General features: G+C 43.4%; 1 protein-coding gene and 1 pseudogene across 1 annotated transcript; both read right to left on the bottom strand.

The window, feature by feature from the left end:
* Positions 1-5,072: 5,072 nt before the first annotated feature.
* On the bottom strand, positions 5,073-6,174 carry LOC119284074 (probable indole-3-pyruvate monooxygenase YUCCA10). The gene is made up of 2 exons (XM_037563359.1): positions 5,602-6,174; positions 5,073-5,240 (listed from the first exon to the last, which is right to left on the bottom strand). Exons 1-2 carry the CDS (start codon positions 6,172-6,174, stop codon positions 5,073-5,075), a joined length of 741 nt encoding a protein of 246 aa, XP_037419256.1.
* Positions 6,175-7,485: 1,311 nt separating this feature from the next.
* LOC119284073 lies at positions 7,486-10,579 on the bottom strand (annotated as a pseudogene).
* Positions 10,580-13,296: the final 2,717 nt, after the last annotated feature.

Genomic DNA, 13,296 nt, shown 5'->3' with positions numbered 1-13,296 from the left:
GAACCGGGAACTGGGAACCAGAAACCAGAAACTTTTTCTTAAGACAGCCCTAATGCCTCACTTTGGAATGTATCTATGTTGTCCATATTGTATACTTGGGCCATAATTTTTCATATGTGTGTGGATCAAAGACCCACACCTAGGTGACCAGTTTCGCTGGACGTGCGGAATCACTATTTAAGGGGTACCCCTTACAAAGGTCACTCCTACCATCTCTGATGGTGACAAGTGTCGCACTGCATGGTGACACTTGTCGCAACCTGGAAGTTTTGGTGGAATTTCTTCTCATGTGCGGGAGGTACGTGTGGATTTGTTTATGTCTTGAACTGTGCATCCAAATCATGAACTTTTTTCACCATTGTGTTTCTCGGGGCGAGATCTTTGAAACTAGATCCCATGTTGATAGGTTTCGACGATTTTTTAAGAAAATATGTGCTTCCAAACTCTAAGAATCCGTGCTCCCAAGTAAGCTAACTTGTCCTTTTGCGTGATGTGCTTCACGCGGAAGCATACCTATACTTCACTTTTGGGGAAGCACAAAAGCACAATTGTGCTTCACGCGGAAGCACATCTATGCTTCACTTTTTGGGGAAGCACAAAAGTGCAATTTATGCTTCACACAGAAGAACAATTGTCTTTTCACGTGAAAGCCCAGCTTCACGTGGAAACCGAAAAAAAATTGGAAACCTGATACCAAAAATAAATCGAAAACCAAAGAAACCAGAGAAAAAAGGGAAAAGAAACCAGAAATTAAAAAACTGGAAACCAAAAAAACCAAAAATAAAAAACTAGAAACCCCAAAAAATGAAAAAAATGAAAATAAGCACGGAAGCACATTTGTGCTTCACTTTTTATGGAAGCATGAAAGCACATCTATGCTTTAATTTTTTTGTAAGCACAACTATTGTTCATGCGGAACAAAACAAACACCGAAAAAGTACCAAAAAACCTGAAAACTCTGGAAACTCAAAAAACCCAGAAATAAAAGATAAAAGGAAAAATGATATATGAAAAAATAGCGAATTTTTTCCAATGAGAGAAGCACCCAACAAGCGCCACGTGATGGCACTGGGGCACTCTTCACCAGAAAACTGCCTTCTGCCAGGGGTATCCGTACGTTAGTTGCTCCCCTGGACGTGGCACCCTCGTTTCCTTAGAGCAAGATGTGCATATGCCGAACTCGAAGGAGTCCATGTTGTATGGCACAAAAAGCTATAATGCCACCGAGCTATACCCCTATGTAAGGTAACCTGCCGCCAAGACAAAGGACACATTCAAGATCTGTCAAATACCTACAATAGCTACCCAGCCAAACCAATCTAGACATTTGTCAAGAACGGCCATATAGGACTCATCGAATTAATGCGCAGCTCGCCGAGACCCTCAAAATCCTCCTTGAGATAATCACAGACCAACAGGAGTAGGGCTATTAACTGCATCGAGAGGGGTGAGCCTGGGCAAAACATGTGTCCCGTGTTCATCTCCACGGGGAAATTATTATTTGAGGAGATTATTTTCTACAACATCTAAGAATATATGTAAGGAATAAAATATATTGGTTTTAGCGAGAGAACTCTCAAAGCAAACTAATTTGTTCCAAAACAACATCTAAAAAGAGTGATAACCCGTATGAAAGAAGTGGAAATTGAAATGAGGTCCTAATGAAAAAATCTCTCCTACTACCCACAAACTTAGGAAAACTAAGGAAATAATGAACAGTAGAATGTCCAAGCAGACAGAGTACGAGAAATACAGGTAGTGTTTGAATTCTATTTTAGAGAATTTTAAGTGATGGAAACTAGGAGAGGATTACCAAAAAATTATACAGACTTGCTTTCCATTATCATCGTAGAAAACGAGGTTCATCCCGCTAAACAAATCTCTCTAATGACAGAATGTCTCAAATCCTTTTTTTTACCTCAAATGATCAACACCTTGAGCATTTAGAGTGATTTTTTAGCTAAAGTATTCGTGCTTCAGGAGGAAGGTAGGGTGTAAACACATGAACGTTAGCACGGTGCTCTAATGTTTTCTATCACACATCTTAATGGCCTCGAACACACTAGAAGAGCACCTATTTTTGTAGATAATACATAGAAAATCCACTAGCATTGTTTTAGAGGAATGTAGCATTTTGTTTTTTTAAGGGACATGTAGCATTTTGTTTTGGGGAATGCATTTGCTTTACTAAATTTCACTTTTTTTTGCTTTACTAAATTTCAAGCACTAGCAGGATGAGTGAGTAGTTTGGGTTTAGTCCATGGGCCGCTAGAAGGCCCAGTAGGGAGCGAAGCAGAAAGGGCTCGGCCATCGCTCTCCATCCTCCTCTTCATCTTGCTAGCTCCGACATCCTGTGCCACCCGCAGATTGGAGCCACGCCATTGGTGACTGCACTCTGCTGCTGCCGTTCCCATTCACCACCACTCCTTTCCCCGCCGCTTCTTCTTCCCCGTTCGTGACCTCTCGTTGTCGTGCCACCATGGATTGTCGTTTCTTGGCGTGGGGCAAGCAGGAGATGGGAGATGAGAGGAACTCCGATGTGCCGACCTAATTCATGTCAATTTAGATAGAAACAAATAGAAAAATCAGCCAAACCTGGCGAACCAAACGAACGCGCGTCCGCTTTTTGTACACCATGCGACCCATTCCCGACTCAAATTTGGGTCTAGCTTGCGTTGACGCGGACATGAAACGAACGCGCGTGACGCCCGCCTACTCCTCTCCCTGGCCCGCCAGTCGGCGGCACAGCCACCGCCATTTCCCTCTCTTTCCCAAAAAACTACCGCTCGCTCACGCTCCCGGCCACTCGACCTTTTGGCTACGTGTTCATCGCGAATATCCTGACCGCAAGAAGTTTGCACCGTACAAGATCGATAGCAAGTGTGGGTGGGTGTCTCTCTTGAAGCGTTAGAGGGTGATACAACAAGAGTGCAACAAATTATGTGCCACCCTTGAGAGTATCGAGGGACGTCCCGTGAGTGGCCTCGACATGAAGGACGTGGTATAAATGCATCCATCTTCGTCTCCTTTGTTTCTTGTCCATTTGCCCATATGCTTGCTTGTCCGTTTCCCCATATGCTTGCATGCACTTCATTTGTAAGCATTTCAAGCTTTGGAAGGTTTCAAGGCCCAACATGGGAACAAGTCATTCAACCTCAACCATTGTTGGATGGTCATCAACGTGGACGAGAAGTTCAAGGCGCGATACGCCTCCATGAAGGCGTGTGGAGGGAAGGAGGCCGTCGAGGATGGCGAGGAAGAGAAGCCGCATCCGAGGGGGAAGACCAACTCCAAGAAAGAGGACAAGTATGATCCAGCGTTGATTGCCTTGCATGCAACATTGGAAGGCATGATGACCAAGAAGGACATAAGGGAGGAGAAGCGCCGGCTAGACAAAGGAGAGAAAATGAAGGCCTTGATACAAAGGAAGAGACTCGATATGGAGGCGGAGAAGCAAATGAAGATGCTCAAATTTGAGGCCACTAATGCCAAGACCAAGGCAAAAGAAGTGGCACTCGCTTGCATGACGAAGGGGGTGGAGATCATGAAGGTGGACTTGAGCACGGTGCCCCCAAGGAAGAAACCTTCATTCGAGAAGATGCAGACCGACATGAGTTTGATGACGAGCGATTATGGCGGAGAGTGCCATCTTTTTTTGTATGCCGACAAGTGTGTCAGCATGACCATGCCCGAGATGGAGTGGTTGAACTCCCGCCCCTTTTGTGTGCTGGCACGTGTGCCAGCCGCTGGCAAGTGCGCTAGCATGAACTGTTTGGTGTTTTTAGAAGGATGCATGTATGTCAGTCGCTGGCTTGGCGCCGGCATTAACTCTGGGCGATGTCATAGCTGCTGGCATGATCTATAGCCACGTGTCTTTTTATAATTTATATGGTTTTTTGCGTGGACGTGAATTGGGCCGGCCGGTTGGATGCACATCCGAGCCAAACACAGAAGGGGACGGACGACCTGACCTAAACAGACGTGTCCTTTTGGGTCGACGTGTTGGAGTTGCTCTGAGGTCAGCTGGAGGGTACGAGGATGGAGATGGAGATGACGCGTAGGCAGAGGCATTTCCCGGGGCCGGTGTCGCTCGCGCAGCGGAGCTGTGGGAGGCGTCGCCCGGTGACCACTCTGGTAGATGCACTATTACTATATAATCTGTACCGCTACCGGACAGCCGGGCTACGAATACATGCATAAACAGAATAGTGGGTAATAATAGAAATAAATAAATGTACATACCTTTTGTTGTTGTTTGTGAGCCATTTAGGCTCCTCTTGCGGCGCTCATCGCCGACTAGTTCTAGCAATTCAATTTGCACATTGATAAATGGTAGCTATAATGGACCAAATCTAGATGCCATGCCTATGATAACAAAGCGCAAACAGAGGTACACTTCATTCTCCTTGCCTCTGCAGAAAGGGAAGAAATGCCAGAGAATGACTAAACTCTAAAGGAAGTGGCGAAGCAACTCCTGAAGGTGGTTCTGAGAAGGTAATTACGTTTGTGCTTGGTGGTAGATTAAACTAAAAATTAGTTTACACTAATTAATATGGAGTGAAATCCTGTCCTGGCTTGAAGATTGGTGCTGAATCATGTACATATCAAGCAAATATTGGGAGGCCTTGTTATCATTCATTTCAATTACCATCATATTTCTAGAAATCGTCAATTGGATATTCATTTGACAATTAATAAATAAAAACTTGGAAGCTACTACAATTACTCGTGTGTGTTTGACATGAAAAAATTGAACAACTTTGACTTGATTATCTTTTGCACCATTTGCTGTTCATGATTCGGGATTGTATTAATTGCACTTAATCCCTTGTTGTTAAACATCATGTTCAAGCGGATGACTTTTGCATGTGTAAATCCAAGTAAATAAAATACTGTATGTAACTATTCAACAAAAATTACAAAGCACTTTGCACCATGTGAGTATAAAGCCCTTGATTATATTATAAAAGTAATGCTTACTCCCTGGCACATATGAACCTTGAAAAAAAAATAGTTCTATCAAAGATAGATAGACAAGTGGTAGTGGATAGATTTCTCAAAGAATCAACCGTCTAGCACACTAGCCCTGGACCGATTTTTGGCCTTCTGATGCCATACCTCGATAGGTCTCCAAATATTAAATTCGCCGCCATCACAAGGAGGTTATCCACTAGATTCAGTGGAAGATGGCGAGCAAGTGTCATCCCCAACCGGATTAATTCTTTTGTCATTACATGAATCTGCAACCACAAAACATGTCACATCTCTTTGAAGCTTGCATCATAAAATAAAATTTCACAGAATCATCTTCTTTCAAGAGTTATTTTTTTCAGTGTAGTTCGTCTAATTGTTTATTTGTTTGTGCATGTTATAAAACAGTCTATCGCTCTATACCATGAAATACTTTCTAGTAATAACTCTGAAAAATTGCATCCTTCTAGTGGAGACTATAATAAGAAATTGCCTTGTATCCACCGAAAATATATAGTGCCCGTAGGGTGGGGGTGGGAGGACCCCCTAGTGTTTCCAGGTCCAAAAATAATATATAGTGTGTGTACATACCTGGCTTCGTATAATGATTGAAGTATTGGCACCATGGGCCGCAAGGTCATAAGCAATTTCCATTCCAGAGTTGCCAGATCCAACGACCAATACATCCATGCCAGAGTAGCTCTTGCCTGACTTGTAGCTTGAGGAGTGGATGACATCACCCAGGAAACTTTGCAGTCTGGGGATCATTGGAATATTCTCTGCACTATTCTCACCACTTGCCACGACAAGAAACTTTGCCGTGAACCTGACTATTGTGCTCTTTGCCATGTCATGTGCCATGATGGACCAACAATTTTCTTCATTATCAAATGTGGATGACTCCACACTAGTGAGATACTTGGGTTGAATATTGAAACGCTCAACATAGTCATCCAAGTACTTTGCAAACAAAGTTTTTGGTATGTATGTTGGCACATCTAGTGGGTATGACATGTGTGGCAACTCACAGAACTCCTTTGCAAGATGTAGCTTGAGGCGGTCGTAGGCATGGTTGCGCCAAAGCGATGCGTTGCAACTTTCACACTCGACAATGACATAGGGAATTGAGAATTGGCTAAGGCATGCTGCTGTTGCAAGGCCTGCTGGCCCAGCGCCAACAATCAACATTACAACATTCTCCATTTCGAAGAGAAGAGTTGACAGAGTTGTGGGATGGGTGCAATTGTAGTCTGGAGTGTTTGCTTGTTTGCTTGATGAATCTTTGGATGCATATGTGGGCATATATATGCTGGTATGTTTCATGTGTCAATCTATTTAGAATGAGGAATGAAAAAGGTAAAGATTTATTGATGCCTTATCCTGGTGTGTACTAGTATTCCATCTAAATATTGAACCGTTGGTGTGAAAGCATGTCCTGATACATTATAGGGGATACAGAATAGGCAGGAAACGCACTCTTGATCGATTGGTCTTTTTTTGGAAATTTATCAACCGACTTTGGATATGTCTAGACTAAAATCTCTTTTGAATTTCTTTCAGTTACTGTTGTCATCAATAAAAATTCATATAGGATAGGGATATGTTCAGAATATACTCCCTCCGTCCCGAATTACTTGTCGCATAATTAGATGTATCTAGACGTATTTTTAGTTCTAGATACATCCATTTTCAGGACGTAATTCGGGACGGGGGAGTACTTGTATGCTAATTAAGATTCAAGAAAGATTGTTAGTGTTTCTTTCATTTTCTATGTATTATGCAAGCATTTCTTTCCTTTCCTTATACTTGTAGACTAACCCGTCATGGCCAGTTAGCCTTCCTTCTCTATGGAGATGGACTCTGCAGGTGTCTTCTGGGCTGTCGAAGCTAAAGTACTGATCGAACATGGATGGCCTTACACTCTGGTGGTCGAGTTGCACTTGTACCATCTATCTTGTCGAGCATTGAACAGTTTCCTCATGTTGGCTATCTAGAAACTCCATCCGCAGCAAGGCATGTTTTGAGCATAAGCTCCTCGGGCCGTCGTCCGCACGATAGATTTGTTCCGCTTGTTCTTTTGTCAGCTGCTATTCGGCACGCCCTTTGTGCTCCCGTGAAAAAAGAGTTAGTTGTGGTTCTGCTACCTCATCTTGTTTTGAGATCTGGGTCCTATTGGAACCTAGTTTGTGTGTTGTTTCTCAACTCCTTTTGTTCAGTTATGTATCGCATACTTTCAAGTTCAACTTACATTGATAAATGAATCCTACACCTGGCCATTTGAAGTTCTTCCATTTAGAATCAGAATAGGCGATGTGCATGGCAGAAGAGCAATGCGCGGATAATCATAATTCATCTGCTGTCTTCAACAAGAGCATGTTAAAAGAACACGAACTGCGCTGGACATAGAAACACAACTTCAACAAGAGCAAAATCCACAAGCGGCGGCAGTAAACGGAAAGCAAGTAAAGATGATGCAACAATGAATGGAAAATAAAGGTATTTCACCGACCACTATCAGTTTGCAGTTTGCACACTGATTAATTTGTAACCACATCAGTTTGACACATTCAGCTGGTATTGATGGCATTCCACATATTCAGTTTAAACTGATGTATTTCTCAAGACATAGCCATCCATGCAGCAACAACTTAAAACGAAAATTGCAGTAGAGCACCCTTGTTTCTGTCATATCCTTCCATGAACAAGAACAGTACGAACCAAGTAATTAGAAGGTTGTAAACCTGTACATGGGGAAATGTTAGGACATTGCAATTTCATCACGTAGATCTGGATCTGTCATGGGAAAGACCATAACAATATGTTCTAGTATTAGGATCAGTTGGGGATCTAATATATTGATGTGACATCAGCAATAGGTTGTTTACTACTCCCTCCAACCACGACAAGAATTATGGAACGGAGGGAGTAGTATATTAGGTACCTTGCATTCAAGCAACCATTTGAGTTGTCTCTTGCTCCTACCGTGGCTTTGGGGCATCCTGAAGCTTTTCTCGCCAAACAAGGAAAGAAAGTAGAGTCACCATCTGCTCTACAGTAGCATCTACCACAGAACATAAGCTCAGTCAATGTCAGTTCATCAGGAGCTGATCTCACATGGCACTTTTCCTTTCACTTCAAGAACATCATCACTGGTGACGCATCTGAAAGAAATAAGACACCCCGATAAGAATTTGTGAAACACAAAAGGTTGGGAACTGAAGCAACAGACAAATTCTTTAAATTCACACAGGAAACATGCAACATTGGCTTTCATGTAATCAGAATACAACAACATTGCAATTTACAATGAGTATCTGTTAGATACATTTATAAGTTTCAAACGATAAAATAGTTGTGTCATCTAATTGTTTTCATTAGGTCCCCACACAGAAAGATCATAAATTTGTTCTCCTGCAAATATCCCTGCAAAGAATACTTCCTAAGAATCCACGATGTGCAGTACAGAACAACAAGGGCTTTGCTATCAGAAACATCAAAATGTTATATTACCTACTTCACTCAATATTCCCTAACAAGAAAGTTCTCTTTGCAAGTTTCCAAGGAGCAAGAACTGCAAAGACTAACATAATTTTGGATGTGCTACCCCATCCTATGAAGAACTCATTCTTAAAATCTAGAGCAGTTGAGTCCCACTTTGTTTTCTTATGGACTTCATTTTGGCTGATATTTCTTGCTTGGCATGGTCAGCTTATATTGGATGCGAGAAGCATTATGATGTCATGCTTCTGAAATAAGCTCACATGCCCTTCGCCCTTCACTTCGACAACATCCTCACCAGTGATGTATCTGGAAGATACAAGATACCCTGATAAACTATTTAAATCCAAGCAGACACATCTGACAAAATCTTTCATATAGTCACCATACAAACTAACTGCAATACGCAATGAGTATCTCCACATCTATATATATACTCATAGCAATGTGGCAAGTTACATTTAGAACTACAGCCTACCAGTTAGTGATCATCCATTTCAGCAAAATAGGTGTGCTCTACATTTGTTCTTTTCCATTGGGTGCCCAAGAAGAACATAATTTGGCTCTCCTGCAAACATCTAGAGGGGATACTTCCTAAGAATTCAAGATTTCGATGTCAGAAACATGAGAATGCTGTTCTGCCTAATTAACTCAATATTCTATAACAAGAAAGTTCATTTTTCAACTTCCAAATCAACAACCACTCCAAATACTAACATCCTTAAAGTTCAATAGAAGTGTTACGTCATATAGGCATGTGCGAAGCAGTCAGAAACAGAACAAACATTGTTTCAATAGCATTATGAAAACTTCCTGTTTTCAAGCATTGCAACCACATCGTGCACGGATAAAAGCAAGTGGCGAAAACTATTACGGGAGGAAGTAACATTTTTTGATATAAGTGCCCATTGTAATCCGGGACATTTCAATTTCTTTCTTTTTCATGTGAATAGTAGGGAATGCCTTTGCCTTTTCCCCCTTTTTAAAAAAGTAAATAAAGTTAAGGCACTTGGTTTAGCTGGTGGCCCTACAGGCTATAGCAGGTGAGAAGGTTTCCGAATCGGCCGCGCCCACGGCCACAATGAAGTCGTTTGAGAGCCATCTGCATGGAAGGCCTTTGCTGCGGATCCTCGATAGTGCAATCCACGCCCAACCTGAACATGGTTGCCATCTCCTCCATGTACCTTTCTTGATCTGGGATGCCCTTGTCCACAACAATCTTAAACCATTGCAGCTTCTTTGCCATCAGCTTACTGAAGTTGTCACTTGCCCATATTGCTAACTGACCATCTGCTACACTGGCCACCCGCCCCATGACAAGCTCCAGCAGCACCACACCGAAGCTGTACGTGTCTACCTTCTCCATCAGCTGGCTTGCCGCCCTCCCATATTCTACAAATAACCAATTATATGGCTATTTAGTAAATGATCATGCTAGTTATAAGACGGAATTTCATTGCAAGCATAGATCGCCCACCATACCTGGAGCTCTGTATCCAAAGTTACCAAATACAAACCCCATGATAGGCAATGGTTGGTTGAGCCCGGCAATCTTGGCATTCAACTCCTGATCAAGCAAGATGTTATTAGAGGTGATGTTGTGGTGGACAATCTGTCTATTGCGTCCATGGTGTAAGTGGCAAAGCCCTTGGGCCACGCCAATGGCGATGGCCTTCCTCTTCGGCCAGCTGAGTGGTGGTTCGCCCTCCTCCGCCAGTGCAGCCAGTGGTCAAGGTTGCCATTCACCTCGTACGCGTAAACGAGCATCATCGCGTCTTCCCTCTGGATGAAGTGTAGGATGTTGACGATGTTGTAGTGACAGATGCTGGCTTACAGGATCATCTGACTTGCAGCGATTCTCCAGATTACCGTCCACTATTCCATCCACACTCTGGAGCTTCTTGACGACCAGCGTAACTGGGAGACCGATGCCAGCATTGCCCTAAACATGGATTATGTACAGTTGTTCGTCCTCCACTATCATTCTGCTAGCCCACATGGTTCTCTGATTAGTTTCAGTAAGGTGGTTCACTATGCTTTGAGCATTGAGCATAGTAGGCAGCGTTGCAGCAAGACAGCTGCTGCACCGGAGCCGGCGCGAAATGGCCATTTTCAGCGGCCAGGTAGCGCGTGAAGTGGTCTTGTGAATGATGTATCAACCTGCAGAAGAATTATTTATCTTCTATATCTAAATAGGGGCACCCCACTAGCTGATTTTGCTGCCTCCACATCGAGCCACGTCATCTGAATTGTTTCAGCCGTTGATGCAGTATAGCTCAGTAGTTTGTAGCCGTTTGATTAAATGTTGACGAAATTATAGAGTGTTGCCACCGCTAAGTGGAAAATACCGCTTCGTTCCTATTGTTCCGTCCGCTACTGCATATCCAGTTAGTTTGGGCCGTGCACGTCCGCGTTCTTCTGGGCTGGGTGTAGAGCCCATGGGCATCTATCATCCTGGATACACACTTACGACCCACACCCTTCCGGCGGCTGTGCACGACCTAGCCGACCTGCTCTTCCCCGTCCAGCCACCGCGGCCTCTCCCACCTCTCGCCGCGAATCATGCTTGCCTCCAGCCAGCCGCCCCTGCTAACCGTGCCGCCCTCACCACCGGTCGTCCCCGGCGAGCAACCTCTCCAGAGGCGCGGGATCCAGCCGCCGCCGCCGCCATGGATTCAATGCCCCCCTTCAATGCCCCCCCCTGCCCGGGATCCAGCTGCCGCCGCCATGGATTCTGCCTCCCTTCCCCAATTGATCGTCCTCATGGCCAGCCACCGCCGGTGAGTTACGCCACCACGCCCAATGCCCCCCTGCCATTCATCGCAGCTCCACATACGCCACCACGCCCAATGCCCCCTGCCAGTCACCCCTGCTCCACATATGAGCATTAATTCCACCAAATTCCTTCGTCTTCCCCGCTCTTCCACCTCCATGCCACAAATGCATTTGAAATGGCCTTGCAACTCAATTTATGGACCTCATTATCTCTTGCTTCATTGCCCTGTAATTGTGGAAAAGATTGTGCTTATAACCCCTCTGCCATACGCATCAACCACGAACGCCTGCTCACCTCCACGTCCGGGAATCAACTTCAGCCCTGCTAGGTGCACACTCCCTCTTTTCTGCCCTCTCTGAAGATTTCTATCCTCACAAGATTATGCTTTCAAATTTCTCAGGTTGTGCTGGGGATGGAAGGATGCTGAGCCTGTAGGTTTTTTGCTGCTTGGATTGGCCACATTACATCACAGGTCGTTTGCTCCTTGCATTTTTTTCAGATTCCTATTTCATCAAATTGCTATTTGATTATGATATTAGATGCTTACAGAAATTGGTTAGCACTATGACCTGCACATGTTTCTAATTTAGGACGGGCCAAATTGGTTAGCAGTGATGAAAACAAAGAAATAAAATGAATTAGTATATTTGAAGGTATATCTTTGCCTACCGATTTGCTTTGCATGGCCGGTGGTAGCAGGATCCTACAATCAGAAAATTGAGAAATAAACATGGGTTAGCGCAGGAAATTTGGCTTTCTTCTTAGTGGATATGAGGATGAGGTTCAAATATAATAGGCCTCTCAGTTTGGAGAATCAATATAAAATTATTGTGTTTATAACAAGAAGCTGCTATGACAAAATATAATTTCTCCTTGAAGAGGACCAAAAAATTAGCAACCGGTGTGACACTTCAATACACAATTGTTGCGGTGCTTCCCTCCAAGCTCCGTTGTACACCTGCAGGATACATGTTTCTACAAACTGAGAATATGTATTGGATACCGTATCTAAACAGGTATCTGAAGAATTAACATTAAGAATGAAGGAAAAGAAATCCGGATACATGTTGGATGCGTCTTGGATACTTGTGGATATGTCCCAATTCAATGCTTTGTCCCAATTATTTTGCTCCTTTTCTGAAAAATTCCAAAACCGAAAAAACTATCATGATGTATCCAAGGTGTAGCTCGGGAGTGCCCCCATCCCTCCCGTATGCGTACTCACCCTTCCTCCAGGCCACTGGCCATGGCATTTATCACTAAATTGTAGTTATTTTCCTGCAGCATGCTTCCAGTTTTTAGTCACCCTGGATTTCTCCTAACCTTCAACTTATGTTTAATTTTTTTGTAGATTGCTCTCCAGATCAAAAGGTTCTTCAACTTCTGCTATAGTAGGTCTCTTGCTCCTCGGATTGGCTTCAATTCATTTTTGCAGCGGTCCCCTGCTTCTTCCATTGGTATGCGAACATATGCACCATCCATATTGTTCCATACATATTAGATACCGTATGAATTTCCTACCTTGGATTATTTTGTGTGATATATTTATTCAATCATATAGGCTACAATCTGCTTCCATTTAAGTCAATTTTGCCCACATGCTTTGCTAAGATGGATAGCACCGCAAATTCTTCTACAAATCCTGGTAGCCATTCAGTCCAACGCGGTCGTGGGCGCCCCCGTCGTCAGTCACAACCAGTTGTCATACCTGAAATAAACCAATCTGCCGCTTCCGATAACCGCCGCCAACGTACACAACTTAGAAATAGAGGTTAGTTAGGATATTTTTGTTCCTTATATATGTTTCCATCAACCTATGCTTCCTATGAACTAGCAAAAACATCTACAGATAAACGTTCAGTACGCCGACGATTAACCGGAGAGTCCTCTACGTTAGCTTCCCAAACACAAAATTTGGCATTAATCCATAATCGTAAGCTCTTATTATTTACCAAATTAGTGTATTGCAGATTGAAGTCTCCATTTTGTACAAATTAAGAGAAATATACATGGCCTATCTTTCAGGAACTATCTTTCAACCCTTAAACCTT

The sequence above is a fragment of the Triticum dicoccoides genome, chromosome 4A (assembly GCF_002162155.2).
Source record: "Triticum dicoccoides isolate Atlit2015 ecotype Zavitan chromosome 4A, WEW_v2.0, whole genome shotgun sequence".
In the NCBI taxonomy this organism is placed as follows: Eukaryota; Viridiplantae; Streptophyta; class Magnoliopsida; order Poales; family Poaceae; genus Triticum; species Triticum dicoccoides.
This window is presented reverse-complemented; position numbering and strand designations above follow the sequence as displayed.

Bases quoted from the DNA above. Each gene is read 5' to 3' on its own strand.
- LOC119284074 (XM_037563359.1), bottom strand. From the start codon at position 6,174: ATGGAGAATGTTGTAATGTTGATTGTTGGCGCTGGGCCAGCAGGCCTT. The intron at 5,241-5,601 runs GCCCATGGTGCC...TTGTGGTTGCAG, and splicing joins AAATTGCTTATGACCTTGCG to ATTCATGTAATGACAAAAGA.